Raw genomic sequence first — 21,358 nt, 5'->3', positions numbered from 1 at the left:
TAATTAGTCATTGGGACCAACATATAGGGTTGTCCCAATCTTTTCCTCAAATCAAGAGAGCCCGAAACAATTCTAATACCGTTCATTTTATATAAATTCTCACCAACCTATATATATATATATCATATCCTAAAAAGTTGATATGATAGATGAACAAGACTAATGAAGTTGAAATGCATATTGATATCATTTATGTAAAATAAAATCATGTCTGTACGATATCTTTTGAAATGAAAATATCAGACAATGGTTATGATCTTAAAAATGGTAAAATCATTTATGTTGGGTAAATCGGTTTAAAAAACTTGAATTGAATATGTAAGAATCAATTTCAATGGAACATATAATTTTATTTAAATATGGTCGTTTTGACAAAAATTTAGATGTTAAGAGTCGTCAACGACGAACACCCTTTTAATAAATTTTATACATAACTCCATGATAGTTGATTTTCATTTATTATTTTAATTGGATTATTTTAGAAACAATTTGAAATTTGAAATATTAAAATAAGAATTTTCAAAATTTAGAAGGAATAAAATTAAACTAATTGTTTTTAGTATAACATAAGATTTAAATTAAACTTACTCAAAAGTTCAACCATGTTTTGCATCATTTTAATTTAAAATGATCTTTGAAGATTGACAATGAATAGTTCCAACCAATTTTGCCTTATCCCTTTGCCAAATTGCAAGAGATGCTATTTTTCTTTTTAAGAATATGAATTTAGACTTCTTGTTTTTAAATTAAAATTTTCTCTTTAATTTATTTCTTTAAAAAAAGAATAATATACTAAACCAATTACAAGGACTATTCTAAAAAATATATATATATAAAACTCAACACGAACTTTTTCTAAGAAGAAAAAACTCTATAGAGATTCAAACATATCAAGCTTAGCTTAACTAACATATGTTCCTATAATGAGCCCCGGATTTAAATCCCCTATCCATGTTAAAGTTAAAAAGAACTTACATCAAATAAAGATGTTTTTTTAGAAATCCACAAATTAAATATTGTCAACATCACCATTTGTTTTATCATTCTTATAAGAGAATCGATATTAATTAATTTTAAATGAGGAATTATTGTAACTAAAAAAGTTAAAAATATTTACAAAATATAAAAAAATTTAGATTTTATCGATGTCTAATATCAAATAAATACGAAATTTTGTTATATTTTGTTATATTTTATCTCTTTTGAATTACTAATTGTTTTAAAATATTTACAATATATTTATAAACATTTTCCAAACAACCTAATTTTAGTTAATTTGAATAAAACAAAAGGCAAAAGCAAAATAATAACATGTAATTTATTTTTAGTTGTTGTTTTCCTTAAATCTAAGAACTTATAAATTTGATTTAATAAAAAAAAGGGAATTCCAACACTTAAATTTGAAAACAAAATAATGAGTCTATAATTGATTAAGTTGTACTTTGCAGCAAAGGCAACTGCTCTAACAACTCCATCATAAACACATCCAACTTGTTTTTTTCCCAACCTTATTCATTTTTTCTAGAAATCCACAAATTAAAGTAAAATAGGAAATTCAAAATTCCATCACAAAATTGAGTCAATAATTTTTTTTCTTTTTTTTTTTTTTCTAAATAACTATTCTGTTTGAATGATTTTGAAGTATTACCCTACACGTTACATTACATAGATTAGAGGTTTGAATATCAAAGCTTGATGTCTTCGGCTTGGTGTACTCAATTTTACGAAAACGTTGATGGAAATCTATTAGAATGAATAAAAGGAACAAAATAAGAAACAAAATGGGGTAGCACATTTTAAACAAAGATTGAATTTTTATTTTACTACTTTTCAAAAAATATTCAAAAGTTTGTATTTTTAATTTTATATTCATAAGAAGACAGAGTAAAATTATGAAAATTAGGATAGCTATGGCGGATTTGAATAGACGAAATTGTATTATTTGTTGGGTCTTCGTCGGTGATAGATAATAACGCTTCTTTTGCAGAACCTTCCCCACTCCATTAACGTCTCTCTCTCTCTCTCTCTCTCTCTCTCTTTTTCTTCTTCTTCTTCTTCCTCTTCAAATTTTGCAGTTTCGTCAATTATTGTTCCATGCCTTTTCTTTTTGTTTTCTTCCTCTGGCGGTGTGTGTGAGAACGATATCTTCTTCTTCTTCTTCTTCTTCTTCATTCCATTTCTGAATCTCTGCCTCATCATTCGATCCGCCACATCAGTCGCTTTGTTTTTTTGTTTTTCAAAAACCCAAGTGGTTGATTCTCAATTTTCAACCATATGATTTCCCCTGCTATTTCTGACTGAAATTCTCTGTACAACTGTAGTGCCCACCATGTGTTCGACAAAATGTCCACCTGGGATTTCACTGTCCAATGATCTAGTTCTCTCTGAGATTTTGCCCATCCAACCACGTGAATCTTCTGAATTTGAGTTTTGTGTCAGTGGGTGCTTTGAGTACGAGTCTTCTTCTGCTGATGAGCTCTTCTTCAATGGCGTCATCATTCCCACGCAGAATCATCAAAGGTTTGTACACAATAAACGAACCCATCAACGTGAGAGTTCCCCAATTTTACCTTCCGCACTTCCTCCTCTTCCTCCTGCTGTGGTGAATGAGAATTCAAAGAATACAGAGGAATTAGTTCATGTGGTGAGTTCTGAGTCTGAGAAGAAAAGTCGGTCCAAATCTTTCTGGGGGTTTCGAAGAAGTAATAGTGTTACTTATGATAGTAGAAAGAATTCATTTTGCTCTTTACCACTTTTATCAAGAAGCAATTCAACCGGTTCAGTTCAAACCCCAAAACGAACGCCATTGAAGGATGTGAAAACTCAGAATCCTATGCTGCAGAAACAGCATTCAGTTTCAGAAAGCAATTCAAAATCCTCATTTCTAACATCCCCATTTTCAAACTCTGCTTCAAATTCATATTCGAAACTCCAAAAGGCTCAGAAAAAGAATCAAGGAGGGTTTTATGGAAGCAATCTGTATGTAAACCCCATCTTGAACGTACCACCTCCTTACATCACCAAAGAAACTGCAAACATCTTTGGATTGAGTTCTTTTTTACGTGGTGGAAAAGAAAAGAAGAGCAGATAGTAATTTTTTTTCTTTTGATTTGTCAAATCCTAGTTGCAATATGATGTGTGAACTGAAAAAGATAAGATGGATTTTGTTTGAAGGCTGTAGCATTCTCTTGCATATGAACATGTCAAAACCTTGGGAGACAGAGAAACAGCAGCACCTTCCTAAGTTGGCTCTCTGCCATTCTTGTTCATACTCTCTCTCTCTCTCTCTCTGAAAAGATGAGTATTTTAGTGTCTTTTTTTTTTCCCTGTATGTTTACAGCTAATGATCAAAAACTTTTGACGGTTGTCTTGTTTGGATGCATTTTTCTCCTAAGATGGGACAAGACTGAGTATGTGAAGGGAGTTGAGTTGGGAAATTCAAAATCTAAGGAAAAGCAAGCTGCTTTTTTCTGATTTTTGGTTTGGAGATTTCTCATTTGAAAAAATGGCTGGTTTTAGCTTTTAGGCACTGAAGAAATTAAAGTTGATCAAATTGAAAGTGGGCTATTTTGAATGGTTGCTGTTTGTTGGTTTGGTTAGTGAAAGGTTTTGAAGATGGGACCATTACTCAGGATCCTTACACTGTCATGCAAGAAATGACAAACCTTCCTACCTAAACCTACCTTTCTTTTTTCAATATCATGCATCATTGTTTGCATCTATTTTATCCATCTTTTTGCAATTTTCCATTCATAATTTTTCCACTATTTGTTTCTTAAGTACTCTTCTTTGTCTCTCTTCAAATTTCAAATTTTTGCCTTTTACCCATATTTTCGGGATAATGTGGAGCTGTCGACATTATTATAATTTTTTTTTATATAAAAAAAGCCATGTCATTCTTACCTCATAGTTTATATTTTTAATGATTTTCATTTCTGTCTCTATCATTGTTTATAAACATGATTTTCTTAATGTCTTCTTAAATTTGATCCCTCTTTGTGGTGGTTGAAAGTTGATATGATGGTGTGTTTTCGAGTAAAAAGGTACCTATCATGTTTTACACTTCACCCCAATTGATCATATTCCTACGCAAGTTAAGTGAGAAGGAGGACATTTTCTCTCTCACTCCACAGAAAAGGTTTTTATGGAGAGAAGTGAGTTGTTTTTAATTGTTCTGCAATCATGTGGTTGAAGAACGAGCCATTGAAATTTTCATACAATTATTAATGTCTTATCTACTTTAACATATAATGTTTCAATTTTATGTGTAATAGATCAAGATTTTTACAAAATACCTTTCACTCAAACTTTTAATCTTATGTCATCCAAGTTTGCTGGGAAAGAAAACTTATTAAACCAATAATAATAATATAATAACTACATGAATCTTTCAAGTTAAAAAAGAATTGCCAGATAAGATAGTATCAAAGACCCATTCAATTGAAGGAAAAAAATTTAATGTATTTATTGCGTCAAATGCTTTCCAATCTCTACTTCTAACTTTCATATTTAATATACTTATTGCATCAAATGCTTTTCCAATCTCTACTTCCATTTCTCTCTTGTTCCATACGGAAAAACCTTCTTGTGCAACACCTTCTTAGATAGTAGAGCTCCTTTTGTGTTGAGACGACGACGACGACAACGTGACAAACAATAAATAGAAAAAGCATCCGTATTTTATAGCTAAAGTTTTTCCAGAAATTCCTTTTCCTGGAAGTGTACAAATCAATTGCCCTGTAGATGTACTTGTAAGCAAGACAGCCATCCAACCATCGGTTAAAATTGATATAATTTCTATAAAGTTAATCTTTTACATGCTTGCTTATATTTCTTCCAAGTTCTATGATCACTCAATTCTTTTAAATACTAGCAGAGATAGGAAGACTTAAACTTCTGATTTCAACTAAAAAAGAAAAGAAAAAGTCGATTACCGTTGAACTATGCTTAGTTTGACTTAACTACAAAATTGTCGTAGAGATCAAGCTTAGGTTTTGAGGATATCCACAGCCACCTTTTCCTCTAATCTTATATTTCTGCAACAGTACTAAGCTTTAAAGCTTTGCCAACATTTTAAGAATTATAGTATGTTGCTGTGGATTTATCTTAATGAGGAGGACAAGGAATAATTAGCCAACTAACTAAACAGAATAATTATAGTTTAACAGTAAAGCTAGCACCCAACTGTTTAACAGCAACATGTCCCTACTGATATTTCAGTCTTCAAAACTAATGGCATTGTTTTACATTTAATTTTAGAAAACAAAGTCGTTGTAATTGAACAGTTGAATCTCCCGTGGTACCGAAGTTTCTAGCCATATGTTTACATTTCATCGACATGGATATTTCCATTAAATTTAGTTTTATGCAAATTTAGATTTTAAAACTTGACAAGCTTAGGGGTAGAAATAGAGATTGTCTTTATCTGAAAAGCAGGAGGAAAATACAAATTACCCGAAAGCTGCTGCATACCTTGTAAATGACAATAATGCTTCATGGAAGCCAACAAATTGAACCCAGTAACTCCAATCTTGAAGTAGAACTAGAAGCTGTTATAACCATGGTGGTGGACTGCAGAGGTTCAACAAATAGCTAAAGGGGAAAGTTCAAGTTCTAACTAATCATGTTATTTTATGCACGTGGAAAGTAATTCCAAACAAGCTGTGTTCGTCTAGCTAACTGGATGATCCCCCAGTGAACTGATATTGACTTGTTGCCATAATAAAGACTTAATTTTACGCATATTGCTGACGAAATAATAAAAGATGGTACGGATAAGACCATTACAGACCTCTCCCAAAGGGACTACTACAGTTACTTGAATGAGTAAAAGATTTCCTTGTGGAATATACTCCTTGGAAGGACTTTGTCTTAACAAAAAGTGCCTGATAGAAACTGAACAATCTACAAACAAATGTACTAGGCAAAAATGATATCTAGGATAAGCTTTGATGCATCCTAGACTTCACATATCCTTTTACAATTCACCTCAACCACATAGCAGAAAGAAAACTTGAGCGCATTCTTGAATTCACATATCTTTTTACAACTCACCTCAACCACATAGTAGAAAGGAACTCAAGAAAGCAAAAAGTTTTTGACATGACAAACTGTAGTTGGACAACTAAATGAGTTGAAAAAAAAAGTAATCTAAAATGCACCCAAATAGTTCTTTACTAAATTGTAGCAATGCGTACCAACCATCCTCCTCCACCCCTAAAGAGATAAAAAGGAAAGTATTGTAGACTTTATGATGTACAAGGATTCAAGCAAGAAACGAAAAAAGACAACTCAGAAATCAAGAATGTCAAAACTTAAAGCAGAACAATGCAGCAATGCATATTCTGTATGCTTCACACAGAAATGCATATATAGAAAAAAATAAATAAATTGGCTTTACATTTTATTTCAGGATTTTGAAGCTGCCATCAAAGCAATTGACAAATAATACATAAAGGGTTCTCTTCAACAGAGTGCAACAATGTAGGTAATATGTACTTAATAGAAAAGTCCTCCTATTGAATAGAGGTAAAGTTTACCTTGCCCAACAACCAATATGCCTTGCATTGTATAGCATTTCAGATAGTTAAAGAGTTGTACAGTGAACAGAACAACCAAGAAACTTGGCTAACAAAATTTACAATTACTTCAACGTTTATTTTGCTAATTATTTACACATCCTGTTTTTGGCATTATTGTAACAGAAACAGAGGAATATGTTACCACAACAGCAAAATGATTTCATGCTCTCACCTGCATCCAATTCCCAAATGGCAATCATAGAAAGAAAATGGAACCTTTCAAGCTTCAGGAACATCTTCAACTTTATATGAATCTAGAGTAATTTCAGTCAGTAACAACCCCGGAAACAGTGCCTGCAAAATGATGAGTAAAATCAATAACCATTCAAACCCCATGATAAAAAAACGAAATAATTCAGAAGAACAATAGAAAAAAAAAATCAATTGAAAATTGAAAATTCCATTATTCATACATCCATTTGCTTTTGTACAGCTCTTGGCCTCTTCTTTGGCCTCCTCGGTAGCCTACCAACCAGCACCGCAAAATCCTCTTCAAGCTCCTCTTTCGACAACGACACAATTAACGCAGTGCGATTCTTCTTCTTCTTCTTCATTGTAGCCTTGGTTGAAGAAGAACCCAATTCCAGATTCCTCTCATCTAGAGGAGCCTTACAAGCTGCTCTACGAGTCCTCAAATTCCACGGTCGAGCCGCAGCAGATTCATCCTCACCCCCTTCATCAGTAATTGAAAATTTAAGTCTCTTCGATTCCTCCCTAATATCAAGCATGATCTTCTCTCGCATGATTTCAATAGAACTGCTTCGATCGTGGATTGGTTTCTGTTTGGAATGATTCGTGTTCATCGGAGAAGTAACCTTGGTGAAGTTCATAGCCTTAGAATTAATGGGTCTGGCACGAAATTGATAAGATTTCGATTGGCGATGAACAGAAGGATGATCAAGGGTAGAAGGGTTGGAGTTAGAAGAAACCTTCATACACTTGAGGAATCTTTGAGAACCCCATTTGAGACACGGCAAAGAGAAGTTATGAAGTGGGTTTGATCTATCAGGCGGAATAGACATGAGCTTGATTGATGATTTGGAGCTTGCTATGCTGCGATTCTATGAAAAATAGAGGAAGCCTTTCAATTCAAGAACGTTGTAAGTCAAGTTAGGAGATGAAAAAGGGAATTGGGGTTGGAAAAAGCTTGAGGTTGATTATGAAAATGGCGGAAAAGAATGAAAGGGAGAGAGAAGAGGAGGAGAAGGAGGTGGGTCGGTTTAAAGAAACGGGCAAAGGCTTTGGTGAAGGTGAGAGTAAAACGTTTGGGCAATGCCAAACTCACAAAGATTATATATAACAATAACATGTGGCTCCTAACGGTATAGAAAGACTTCAAAACTTTTAAGGCCAAACTTAAAAATTTCTTTTAATTTACTCTCACTCTTCTAACTTTCATCCTCTCCTATATCTATAAGTTTTAATTTTATAAAGTTTTTAATGGAAATAAGGATAAAATATTTATTATTTTTTAAAATATAAATAAATTTTAAATTAATAAATAAATATCTTAGTATTTTCAAATAAGTAAGCATATCTACCCTTTATATGGAAACTTGTTTTAAAATTAGAAATGGTTGAAAATATTTACAAATATAGCAAATTTTCATAGTATATTTTTTACCGGTATATATCATAATATTTTGATTCATTCTACCGTATTTGAAAAAAATCATATTTATGTTATATTAATATTAGTTATATTTTGATGCTTCTTATTCTTTTTTATTTTATGATTTTTTTTAATGATATAATGAGAATATGGATTTAAATTCGTAAAAATGTAAAATTGAAAACTTAATATAGAAAAACATCCAATTAGAAGTTAAATTTAATTCTATAATCAAATTAAATAAGCTTTATCAAAGCACATTTTGTTTATTTCTAATATATATAAATATGTGGAATAGGAAATCCAATGGTTCTAAGAATTGTTAAAGAGCATTTTTAAGGAAAAATAGTGTTTGAATAGAAGTTTTTCAAATCTATATCTATAGTATCTATGAAAGGACAGATGTGGAGATTTTTTTTTCCAGTTATAAACTTCTATTATAAACTTTCTAAATATTACTTGACCTCAATTTTGTTCTTTTACTACAAATAATTTTTGTAATTTACTATTTTAATTGTTAAGTAAATTTGTAACTATGTATTATATAATCTAGTGTAATGAATTTTGTATAATAAGTAAATTTGTAGCAAATATGGTTGTTTTTCAACACACTAGATAACAATAACATGTGTTGCACGTGTGAAAGTAATATTATTGTTACATGTAAATTAGCACTATTGAAAAATTTATAATAAATGTTAAATTTAATGAGTTGAAAAACAAACATTGATAGTAATGCTATTGTCATATAAGTATTTATTTAAAGAAAATTGTAAAATAAGTATTTATTTGAAGAAAAGGGACTAATAAACGATTAAAATATGCATTTAAAATTAGAGAATTGACAAGTGAACAAAATAGTAAAAAAGAATGTCATCCTTCATTAGGCAAACAATTTTACAATTATATATGGCTTAGAAAAATTAAAATAAAACAATTTATAATCTGAAGTTTAGGATAAACATTAAATTTGTATAAGTGAGAGAGTGATTATGACTTCATATACTAAAAACTCATCTAACCATTCTCCTTAATTGATACTTTTTAACCTTTATTTGTTTATATTTTTAGATCTATGCATTAACAGATTTCATCTTTTACTTTTACAATTTTACAACAATAGACAATAGTATGAGTAATTTAAAATGAAATTAAACAAATTAATTGAGGTCTTGTCGTGGTCCATAAATGAATTTTAGAAGGAAAAAGAAAACCTTGAACTGAAATAGTAATTTAAATTTTACATAAAATGAAAGCACAACAAAAAGAAAAAAACTTTGATATATACTTTAAATGAATCAAATTGACACGAAGAGGAAAATGAAATGCAATAACAATTTAAATCTTAAAATAAAATGGAAAAAGAAAAAAAAGGATGAACATTTTGGAATATACCTTAATGAATCAAATTGGCAATGAGCTTCTATGCATAACATTATTCATATTTATAAGAAAAGAAAAAGAGCAATGTTAAGAATCATTTATTTTTTGGTTATGGAATTTGAAAAGGCTAATTAACTTATAATGAAAAAAAGGTGTAATAAAATTAGAGAAAAAAAAGCCTAAACCCCTATATATTCCTATTGTAAGAAAAAAAAAACGGTTTACTGGTTTAATTAATTGACAGATTGAAAAGTATAAAGAAAAAACGTCTAAACAATTTTGGGCATAAAAACAAAAGTTTACTAAATCAATCAACATATTATGAATATTTATTGGAAAAATTATATGTATACTTTCAAATTATAGTCTGAAAAAACAAAAACGATCCAACGGTTTTAAGTTTATAGTGGTTTATTAACTTTAAGATTACACAGATAATACAAACACATATTATAAAAGAAAAATAACAATAATTTATTCACTATTTTTCTCTTATTTCATAATGTTTACTATTTTTTTTACCTTAGTACTCTAAACACAAACTACACAAATTATCATAATCCAAACTAGAATAATTTGCACTACACACGCACCAAAACTCTCTAATTTTTTTCTTATTTTATGTTTTTAAGTGTCCAACATCTGAACAACCTACGCGCACCTCATAGGACAACTCGTTTGTCCTTACAATATTTGACTGATGAAAAAACTCGACATTTAAGTGTCAAGAAAACTCATAGGAAGATTTCATTTTTTATCGTTAGGTTCACTAATTATTATAATCCATGAGTTATAATAACCCAGCACCGTCAAAACACCCAAATAGCAATGAGATATATTCCACCAAAGAGCCCAGGGTCTATCTATAAAATCTGCTAGGGAAAACACTGCCAGAATCTAACCACCACCTCATCTAGACCCGATACTTATATAGACAAAGACTCGAGATATGTAAAAAGGAAATATACAATAAAAATTGAAGCGGTAAGGCGATGATGTTCTATGAATATTGAATATCAAAGTAAATTCAATTTTACAGTTCGCAAGATGAATATATAAAATGGACATCTACATAGACCGGGATATGAACAACGTGTTGTGTGGCATTAGATGTAACAAAAAACCAGTTTCCTGGTGGAGAGGGATTGATATATAATTAATATGTACAAAATGAAAGCAATATAAAAGCGTGTATATACTTTTTTTTTTTCTCACCGGAAAAACAAATCTCTTACTGATTGGAAGAGGGGCAATCAGCAATTGTGGTATCATTCTTGATTACCCGAGTGTTGTATGATCCACAATACCCACATTTATGATATAGCCAATGGAATCGTGATGTGCCTTTCCGCTCGCAGTCATTGCACAATATGTCCTGGATTCCAATTCATCGTTACACTACTTGCACCTTAAGTTAAAACTCTCAAACAAATATCAAATATGGAAGCAATTACAAAGTTGAAACCTATTTTTTAACCCCAAATTAATCCCAGCTTCACTATCCAAATTGAGGACTATTTGTTTAAATTGGATGAAGGGTTTATTTGGATCGACAACAGAGCGGTTTTCAGAAGTGTCAATTTTATTGAACTTTTTTGATAAAAGATTATTTAAGATATACTTTGGTAATATGTTAGAAAGCAAATTTGATTTTTAAGAGGTCGAAAACACCTCAACTATTTTTCTAAAATGACTTATTTTTAAAATCAAACACTTATTTTTGCCACCTTGGGCAGGTAAAATTTTGAAGATCTCCACAAGCATAATAGCTTTTTAATTTTTTTTAGAAAACAATAATGTCTCAAAAGCTCTCTCAAAACAATTCCAAGAACACCAAACAGAGAAGAAATAACAGAATGTACCTGGCAACGATCCCTATACTCTTCTGGCAGCTCCTCAGCAGCCAACAAGGCGTCAAGCATGCCGAAATAAACCTAAGCACATTTTACAAAATAATATGAAAATCCTATTCGATTTTTTCATTTTAGTCTGTAAATGACAACCTAAAAGCTCTTAAAAGTCCCATCTGGCATCATCGCAAGTTATACAAACTTGACACGTAAAAAACAGTTTAGTCAAACTACCCAAACCTAATAAAACGTGAGAGAAATTATGAACAGAGTAAACCACATTACAGATGTAATTTTGTAACCTTACCGAAGATCAAAACCAAAGAATTTATAACCAATATAAAGAAGCATCAAACTGAGGAGATCTTTGCCCCCTTTAAGTGGAAAGCAATTAAGTATTTCAAGAAGCATCAAGTAAGTCTGCGTTGGTTGTTCGCCAGAAAACACTGATCTATAACAGTGTAACAACAGTCTCAGTATTTATCAAACGAGAACCGACTGCCAATATTTCCTTAGCTTGAGATTACACTGTTCTTTATCAGTGTTTTCTGGCAAACAACGAACATACTACTTAACATGAGATTAAGTGGAGTGATGGGACGCTTTACAGAATAAAAGGAAATACCAACTATTTTTCAGATCTGCTTTAGAGATAGTGAGTTGTGGTGAAAGCTATTTGGTGCGAAGCAAAAGTTGGAGGAAGATGAGGATCGAAATAAGAATTGAAAGGTTGAGGTGGCTAGAAACTGGAAGGTAAGTAATTGATATTAAACTACAATCAATGTTTCAACTATTGTATTTCCAAATAAGTAGTAAGAACCCTCACACTTGTGTTCTTGACAGAAATATCCGAGCTAAAAATAACCTCCCTTTAAGGACTTCATCCTTGAACAAAATTCAGTGGTTTAAGTGCACCCCCAAATTTTAAAAAGTTAGGAAAAAATTGTGTAGGTTGATCATAAGAAAAAGCGAGACAGAATAAACATAATATATCAACAAAAGAGTTTAAAGAAATTCCCTTACCGCCATATCTCCCAAGGACTTGCTACAAATAGGACAGGTATAATGGCTGCAAGTGTACGCCTACAAGCACCATAATGTCATGTAACATCAATATTCCGAACTCATTTTACAGAAGAACACACCAACTAACCAAAGTTCATTAAAATTATCCAAAAATAATTCAAACCTGAAAGCAGGCTGAATGCATGTAATGACCACAGGGTAGTGGTCTGACTGTTGCACTGGATGTAAATAAGAAATCACAGCAGATGGGACAATTCGTTTCTAAACTTTTCTCCAGGCACTTATGGCTCTCCAGCTTTATCCCAAGGCAACAATTGCAAATCATGCAATGGAAAAAATCAATCCCAAGACCCTTCCCAACACGGCATAAGTTGCAAAATGGGCAATGATACACAGCCCTGAAGCACAATTGTGACGATCAGAATTGATCAGTAAATTTTTAGGGATTTATAATTAATATAAAGAGAGCAGTATATTTTTCAGAAAGTAGAAAGAGAAAAATAGAAGAGTTCGCAAGATCCCTGTTCTTCTCAAAACACTTTACTAAAAACTAAATAAGAAATGAAATTCTTTGATGACATGAAACTACAAGGCAAGAGTCAACAAACTGGATGAGTTAAAACATTTGCATTGGTACAATCCGATGAAAGAGGATAGCTACAAAAGACATTGTGTAAGACACTCAACAAGGTCACAGGAAGAAAATTCTCCCATCAGTTGAATCTTGGAATTAGATCAACAATGAAATCTGTAACCTAAATCAGTATTCTGAAAATTTGCGGTCAGGTGGGTGCTACGTGCTAATATTTTAACTTTTCCTGAGTTTGGTCATTTTAGTACTAGATTCGAGCTTTCTTAGGCTAATCTTTTTTGGATAGTTTTGTCATTTGAGTGTCTTTGTAGGTATGCTTGAATAGGTTATCTGTAATATGTTGATTGTTTTTTCGGCTAAATATACACCAACTTTCAGCCCTGATAGGAGCTATTGTAAGATAGTCTTTTAGTGGTTGAAGTTCAAGTATCCCTGATCTAGTCCCCACTTCATCTAGACATTCCAGTCAGCTCATGAATCTAAGTTGCAGTAACCATTCATCAAACCCTTTGCAGAATGCAATTATATGACAAGGAAAAAATAATATCCAGTCTTGAGAAGGAAAATTTCATGAAATATGCACAGTGAAAAAAAATCATCTTTAATCTGATGTTATGTGCAAAATTGTTCATACTAACATCACTTGTTAGCTAACTTGTTTGCCAATATCAGGTCTGATCAAGTCACAGATATAATATCATGTTTCTTAAATTGATAAAGTATCCGAATTTGTACCTTTCGTCATCAAAAAATTTGCAAATATTACAATAGTATTTCGCCATTGACAATCCATTGCAAGAAGGTGTTGTGCATATCGACCCAACTGGTTGGATAGTTAGGCAGTTCATACACATCATCTCTGATGTTGCTTTCCTAAAATCATGGGACTGAATATCAGAGGGAGAAAAGCCCAATTGAATGTGATTTAAATCCTGAAACAATACCTGTCCATTGAGTGGTCGCTGACATTGTCATGACAGAATCGACAGGTAAATAACTTTCCACAGCAAGCAGCAAGAAGCTTGCAGTTTCTTTTGTAATGTTCACACCCAAACTCTTTTTTCTCCACACAGCGAAAAGATGCCATTCGTCCTGTTACATCTTCACCATTGGAATTATCTTCTATATTTGCTTGAGGTAATTTCTGCTGTGCAGCAATCCAGCGACTAATTCAAAACAATAGCATGAAATTAACTTTAACTTCCTTGGCATAGAAACAAATTGCAGAATGTGTACTATTCAATTTGGAGTAAGATAAATATAATTGACAAAAAGGTTAAGATAAAATATTATATCAAACCAAACCTGGTCATAAGATTCTGCACGAGATATGCTTTTCTCCTTGGATCAAGAGTTGAGTCCTGATAAACCTTTCTGATTTCTGATTCAAGTTCATTTTGGTTCATGCGGAAAATATCTTTCCAACCAGGCTTGAACATTTGATCATTTTGGTCCAAGCTCTCAATGAGCCCAGAATCTGGAAAAAGAGAGAGATGTGTGATATATTTTTCTTCACTACTGAACAATTGAGGAATTTTTTAACACAAGTGTGAAAGCAATATAATATGCCACAAACCTTTTTCAGCAACACAAGCTTCCAATGTTTCACCATTTATGGTAGACGAAGCAGTCCCTCTCCAACATTCGTTGAGCCATTCATTGAACATGGTGTTTTTTGTGGCCTGCTTCCATGTATCCATCAAAGTATTCTGTTCGTCCTGGGTAAGTGCTGATGTTACCCATGGCAACATTGACTGGAGAACTTCAGCACCTGTGGTTCCAATGATACGGCCAACTATTTTGTCTTGCTCTTCCACGGAGAAGTGTTTTCCAAACAACGGCCAAAGTTCAAGTTCTTCCCTATATATATGCTGATCCAGAGTAACTCTTATAGATTTGCACATTCCTTGAAGCTTTGTAGCAAGCTCGTTGTACTTTCTATTGCAATCCTTCCCCGCCATATTAACGGACCCAGCAACACTTCTGGAAAAACTCCCATCCAACGGAACTTCATGCAAACTTTCATGGAGGACTGAAATCTCAGCAAGAACACACGAAATGTCCTCAAATAATTTTTCCTCCTGCTTATGGTCTAGAGTATATGAGTGACTTACATTGTGCAATGTCTCTTTGGATTCCAGAGCAGGAAATACAATATCATCTTCAGCATTACTATGTGCTCTATATAACCCCCATAGAAGGCGAAATCTTCCAATAAATTGCCGGAGAAATGTTCCATCACAATCACTAAGTTTTCCAGATTCAACATCTAAATATTCCAAGTCTTTGCGTATAGCTTTGTGAAATTTAAAAATGGTATCAATTGGACGTCCTGCAGACCCAACATCAGAAGACCCACAATCCGTTTCCCATGAAAAAAGGCTGGAATTGAGAGATGGTGCACAAGAGCTGGGAGATAAGGATCTCATAGACTTGGATGTGAAAATAGAACTTAACCCCAGATTCTTGATGTTTACTCCCAAAGCTGGAACACGGCAGGACTGATCACTACAACACTGTTTCTGGACATTAACAGTCTCTGAAGTAATACGCCCATCACAGCTTCCACATGGCAATCGTACATTTCGTATGGTGAGCCTCTTGACATTAGCATTAGTTTTGTTATCTGATTTTGGACCTTCCCTTGCAGCCAATGAAGTGGCACATGAACAAGATGATTGAACAATGTCTTCTTCAATGTCAGTAAGCCTTTTAACTGCACAACAGCCAACTGCTCTTGAAGACAAGCACAAACCATTATTACGAGCTTTGCAGGCCCAACCAGAAAAGAGCGTCACCAAAGCAGTATCTTTAGCTGGAGCTGATTCACAGAATTATATGCTATCAGAACCACTAATAACACTAATATGAGTAACAAAACATATATAATAAACATTTACAATAAAAAAAAATCCTGAAAAGAACGAACAAATTGGTTGCATCTACGAACAAATTGGTTGCATCTACCTGCCAACTGAATGTTCTTGAGAATATCTCTAGCTTCATCTTCTTTCACCGATCCTACCAACCATGGCAAGACACGTTCAATCAATTTCAAAGGCATCATGCACAAACTTTGATACAACAATTCCCGTTGCCTCTTGAAACTGAAGTGCTTTCTAGCAAGTGGAAGAACCTAAAAGCCAAGGGAAAAAATATAGCTTCAACTAATTTTTCAGAAAAGACGAGACATTCATTTTCAAGTGATCACATTTATCATCTATAAAGGCACTCTTCTATTCTTTCATGGAAATTGATGTTTGTATAATACTAGAGTAAAAGTACAAGGAACTTGTTGACGGTTTAAGCCACCCATCATAAAATTGCAATAAGATGGTCATATCAACCGAGAAGTTGCACCTGAACTTCTTCATTATGGAAGTGCCTTTTAATGGTATCCATTATTTGATCAGCATGAGAACACAACTTCACGTAAAACTCAGCTCTTGAAGTAGAATTAGCCCCTGCACTTTGAATATTTTCAATCAGGCACCTAAACTCATTGAATTGACTTTCTTCTTCAGCATGCTCCTGGAGAAAAGAAAACTCTCCATCTACTGCAGGAAAGATTACCTTGTCCTCAGCAATACTGTGATGAGAAAAGAGAGGTGAGTAATACAAGTTTGGTTGAATCAGTTCAAGAAAATAGTTGAATAAATATGAACTGTGTGCAATAAAAATTTGCAAGCAATGACATTTTAAATCGAAAATGTGTTACATATCAAATTGGGAAGTATATGTACGTCCTTAATTATAGAAATTTTTTAAAGAACTATTAGCATAATTATAAAAGATTCTTTCACTTTTATTTCTCTAGCCGCAATTTTCTTTTTTTTCAGCACTTTCTATGAGATAGGTGCTATAATCTTTTTCTGGCATACTCTTAACTATTTGAGCAACAAAGAGCAAGAATAATTTACCTATGAAATATGCAAACTTCAGCAATGAATTGCAACCTCTCGTTAAAAGTTGATAGATTACTAAAGTTCCCAGAAAGTTGTATCTTCCTAGCTTCCTCAGCTATGTCATTCAACTCTCTTTTGATGGCATTGTGCCAGAACAGTATTTCATTGATTGGATGAGTTACCACATAATCCGATATATCGTCACTTGACTCTACGTATTTTCTTTTTCCAGTGCTTGTCAATGCACAAGCACAATTTACATTTTCGGTTTGATGATTTGATGTATCAGTAGTAGGATCTGTATGATATTCAACTAGAGAATCACCGGAACAACTTGTTGATACATCACCACAACTTCTTGCTTCCATCCAAGTAAATATGACCTTGAATAAAGAGTATCAGTAATCGGCTATAAATAAAATTGGCAAATCAGAATAAAGGACCCAAGTAAAACCTATACCTGTTGGAGAAGCTTTTCCTCAGGGACTACTTTAATTAAGCATTTCTGTAGATCCTGAAATTCATCAGATGAAACAGATGATGAAAGCCAAGGGAGGAATTGAGCCATCATGTACACAGGAATACTGCAAAAGAACTGCCAAACGAGAGATGCTTGCTCTTCCAAGGAGAACTTTTCTATAAGCAAGGGAAATACCTGGAAAATGAATATAGTGAAGCTCCAAAGAATATATATATCAGAAATAGTGCATATGGATCACTGGAAATACAGGAAAAGTATATAGTTTCCTGTCCCTTTTAAATAAATTTTCAGACACTTCAATATCTCTCTCCCAGTCTCTTTTAATTATACCAGATAAAAGATATGTAGAATTCAAGTTTATTATTACACATATTTGGCAAGAACGTGGATAGGTTTATTGGTACCATAAACTAACACCATCTACTCTTTCTTGAGAGTTGAGTGTGCAAATTCATGTATTGCTTAAACGGAATTAAGATCTGTTAAACACTGCTTTTTCAAGATGGAACTAATTATTGATCAGAGATTTCCATAAGATACTAGGGAGACATAGGCCGCCATGATAGGATACCTGCTCTTCTTCCTTAGCCATGTGCTGGCTCACAGATGTCTTTAGGGCACCAGTGCAGGACGCTAACTCCCTTGGGAAGCTTTCATCATTTTGTGTATTACAATTAAGAAGCTCAAAAAGATGATCAAACAAATTGCTTTCACCCTTGTGTTCAAGGGAATATGTCTGAGCCACATTCTTCACACGAATATCAAGGGCAGGAAAAATTACCTGCAAGTCGAAATTTATGTTTCAGAAGTAAGGATCGTTACGGCAAAAAGGAAGAAAATGAACAGACGAAATAAGAACATTTTAACATCCTTCCCGGAAATAAGCTTTATGTCTGTTAATTTCGGCTGTTCTCCCACAGAAAGGGGTTTTGAACCCTATGGCTCTTTTTATACAATATAGGATTAAAAGAAAAGCTCAATGTTGCAAAATAATATCCCATGGCTGGTTGCAGCCTTCATAAGACAGCATCTTCTAATTCACTCCTTTTTGAGGCAGGAAGCAGCAAAAGTCACTAGAAATTCATAGTTCGTCAAATAAAAAAAACCCAACAACTGGCTCTTGTCCTGATAGCTCCTTTCATATTTAATTTAATGTACAAGCTCACTATTGTTGAAACCTCAGTTTTTTCTACCATCCCTCCGAACTATATTCAGTTGAAATATTTCTTCACAAACATCAGCAGAGCTCCTGCTTTGATTGAAGTACAATAATCATACCAGATACATTTTCAATTTCAATTTTTTGAGTTCTCGGAAATGAAGACTGATGCAAAACAAAGATAAATTTCCACTCATGAACTCCACAAAGTATCAAAAGGCATTAGAGAACTCAGAATGCAACTAAACAATTAAGCAAGAACACAACAAGAATCTAAATCAGGAAAAGTAGAGCACGACAAGACTATATAAACTCTTTCGTTCAATTATTCTTCAATTTTACTTTCCTCCAAAAGAACAACTTGTTTATTGACAGACTTATATCGTATAGACAACGAAGAGAGGTTAATTAAGCCGGGGCACAAGGTCGAATCGTCTTTAACAGAAAAGGGAACGAGATCTGCTGAACAGTTTTCACTTGTTTCAACCAAACTATCACACATGAGCAACGATTTATGTACCACTGAACAAGACAAAAACAAAGCGGATTATGATTCTGAAGAAAATTTCAATTACCCGGCAAGTTCAATTACCACATTTCCTTCCCTACGAATTAATCAGTAAACCGCACGGGAAAAAAAGAAGCCAAACGTTCAACGTAAGTTAATTTGATAATGCTAGGTTCTAAAGAGAAGCAAAGGAGTCTAAAATTAGCGACACACGTACAAGTGCAAAACCGTACGGAAATGGATCAGAAATTTTACCTCGTCTTCAGCATTGGAGTGGTGCTTGTAAATCGATCTCAAAAAATGGTATCGTTCAAATAGCGGCCGAATATCTGCTCTCTGCCCGGTGGCAAAGGCCATAGCCAACCGGTGAAGCGTATCAAGCTCATTACGAATTGCTTTGTGGAAGAAAAGGAAAATAAGAATCGGAGACTGTGGCTCAGAACTCCTCAAACAATCATTAGGCGACGACGGAGACGAAGCGGAATCCATTTTATTAACAGAATTAGCCAAAAAGGCCACTCCTCCGCCACCGTCCCTATGCTGTAGCCCTGTCAACGGCGTCGCCATCTCCCTAAAACCTCCCTCAGCAAGAACTCTCCTCTGAAATTCCGACCTATATCCAGCGCCTCCTTCACCAAAAATTCTTCTCGTTACGGTTTCGGCTCCCAGTTTCGTGCTGCTGCAGCTCTGGGTCTGTGCTCCTCAATCTGAATTCTTACAATTACTTTCGCCTTTTTCATGTAACTTTCTCTCTCTAAATCTTTTTTATTATCTGTTTGGTATTATTCAACGGAGAAGAAAGGGTAGGCCTGGGTTTACCAACTTACGGTGGTGTCGATAAGAATAAACAACTATGGTCGAAGGGTTGGAGAGAGGGTAGGCTTTTATACTCGGCTCGCTGAAACGTGGACCCAAATATTGCCACCCTGGATGCTCACGTCACCTCTTTCGGCTCACGTGATACCATTGCCTGCCACGTTGACGGCTTGTGTGAAAAATATCATTGCCTCATTCATACTTCCCCACTACACACACAACATTTTGCCTCTTCCTTCTCCTTCATATTGCCACCAACGATTTCAATTTATCATATCACCCCTCTAAATTCATATAATTATTCATTTGAGATTAAAATTAATATAACTTTTAAAATTTTGAGAATTTAATTAATACAATTATTAATTTAGTAAAATTTGATATTTGTTTTTTTTTTAAACTTGAAAATAGGATAAATGTTGTAACAATGAGAAGAATATACTTTTTCTTGTTAGGGGTGCTTTCTTTCCCTAATTTGATTTTGATGCATTTTTTTTTTACCATATAAGTTTTATAATCTTTTGTATGCATCGTTAGGAATAAATTATGTAATGGAATCTGTTGTCTGCATGTAATATTTGATTCTTATTACTCCGCTCATAGTTTTCTCTATCTCGCTTCTTCTTTGTCGTGTAGCAGCCAACCACCATTGGATTCCATTACCATTTGTTTCCTTCTACAAAAGTTATTAATTCCTAGTCCTTTCTCCGTAGATGTTCAATTTTTATTATTCCAATGTTTTATGTTAGTTAATTAGTTATTATATATCATGTTGTTTCATCTCGTTCTTCATTGTTGTATTATTAATCGATTTCTACCGATGCTTCCTTTTATCCCAATTTAGAGTTCTAGGTTAGACCAAGTAAGAAAAAGGAATTGGTGGTTATTGGTGGAGAGAAAATGTTCTACGTACAATGACAACAGGTAGCAATCATTGAGAAGCAACTAACCAAAATCGAGAGGAAAAACTTAGTGTCACACATACACACTACGAATTTCATTTTGTACTTTTACCTTCGTGATGACATGAACAACACATTACAAAATTAAACTTTTAGGTGGGTCCATTGGATGAGAAAGGTCACACATACACCCTTTTTGTTTTTTACAAATTTATATTTAAAAAATGAAAATCAAGGTGTACTAATTAAAGTAATTATTTTGACATACACATGTCGTAGAAATTTAAATCAAAATTTTTTTTTTCAAAGATGTAGGGCCAAGGTAGATTAATTTGAATAATCCATTTAAGATTTGTCTTAGACACAGACAATTAGTAAAGAGAATATTTTGAAGAAAGTTGGTATAAATTTGTCAAAATAAAATTTTTGAAAAATGAAAAGCATATATATATATATATATATATATATATATATATATATATATATATATATATATATATATATATATATATATATATCTCCCTTTGATATCAATATTTTGAC

General features: G+C 33.1%; 3 protein-coding genes across 3 annotated transcripts; 1 reads left to right on the top strand and 2 right to left on the bottom strand.

Annotated features, from left to right (window-relative positions):
* The first annotated feature begins 2,329 nt into the window (after positions 1–2,329).
* LOC103494135 (uncharacterized) lies at positions 2,330–3,091 on the top strand. Its single transcript, XM_017045890.1, has one exon. The coding sequence runs from the start codon at positions 2,330–2,332 to the stop codon at positions 3,089–3,091; it is 762 nt and encodes a 253-aa protein (XP_016901379.1).
* A 3,291-nt stretch (positions 3,092–6,382) lies between these two features.
* LOC103494136 (uncharacterized) lies at positions 6,383–7,874 on the bottom strand. Its single transcript, XM_008455200.3, has 2 exons — positions 6,995–7,874; positions 6,383–6,875 (listed from the first exon to the last, which is right to left on the bottom strand). Exons 1-2 carry the CDS (start codon positions 7,601–7,603, stop codon positions 6,801–6,803), a joined length of 684 nt encoding a protein of 227 aa, XP_008453422.1. The 5' UTR covers positions 7,604–7,874; the 3' UTR covers positions 6,383–6,800.
* Positions 7,875–10,552: 2,678 nt separating this feature from the next.
* Positions 10,553–19,955, bottom strand: LOC103494137 (zinc finger protein BRUTUS). Its single transcript, XM_008455201.3, has 14 exons — positions 19,353–19,955; positions 18,002–18,211; positions 17,410–17,604; positions 16,965–17,332; positions 16,405–16,633; positions 16,012–16,180; positions 14,621–15,865; positions 14,350–14,521; positions 13,989–14,210; positions 13,780–13,917; positions 12,616–12,850; positions 12,450–12,509; positions 11,439–11,510; positions 10,553–10,951 (listed from the first exon to the last, which is right to left on the bottom strand). The coding sequence occupies exons 1-14, from the start codon at positions 19,662–19,664 to the stop codon at positions 10,808–10,810; spliced, it is 3,771 nt and encodes a 1,256-aa protein (XP_008453423.1). The 5' UTR covers positions 19,665–19,955; the 3' UTR covers positions 10,553–10,807.
* Positions 19,956–21,358: the final 1,403 nt, after the last annotated feature.

The sequence above is a fragment of the Cucumis melo genome, chromosome 2 (genome assembly GCF_025177605.1).
Source record: "Cucumis melo cultivar AY chromosome 2, USDA_Cmelo_AY_1.0, whole genome shotgun sequence".
Classification (NCBI taxonomy): Eukaryota; Viridiplantae; Streptophyta; class Magnoliopsida; order Cucurbitales; family Cucurbitaceae; genus Cucumis; species Cucumis melo.
The sequence above is the reverse complement of the archived record's forward strand: the minus strand, read 5'-3'. Positions and strand labels throughout refer to the sequence as shown.

What these genes read in the sequence shown, in the direction of transcription:
- LOC103494135 (XM_017045890.1), top strand. Translation starts at nt 2,330, where the DNA reads ATGTGTTCGACAAAATGTCCACCTGGGATTTCACTGTCCAATGATCTA.
- LOC103494136 (XM_008455200.3), bottom strand. Translation starts at nt 7,603, where the DNA reads ATGTCTATTCCGCCTGATAGATCAAACCCACTTCATAACTTCTCTTTG. An exon ending in CTGTACAAAAGCAAATGGAT is followed by an intron (nt 6,876 to 6,994) that starts GTATGAATAATG and finishes ATCATTTTGCAG; the next exon opens with GCACTGTTTCCGGGGTTGTT.
- LOC103494137 (XM_008455201.3), bottom strand. Translation starts at nt 19,664, where the DNA reads ATGGCGACGCCGTTGACAGGGCTACAGCATAGGGACGGTGGCGGAGGA. An exon ending in ACTCCAATGCTGAAGACGAG is followed by an intron (nt 18,212 to 19,352) that starts GTAAAATTTCTG and finishes TTCGACTTGCAG; the next exon opens with GTAATTTTTCCTGCCCTTGA. An exon ending in AGCGACCACTCAATGGACAG is followed by an intron (nt 13,918 to 13,988) that starts GTATTGTTTCAG and finishes CCATGATTTTAG; the next exon opens with GAAAGCAACATCAGAGATGA.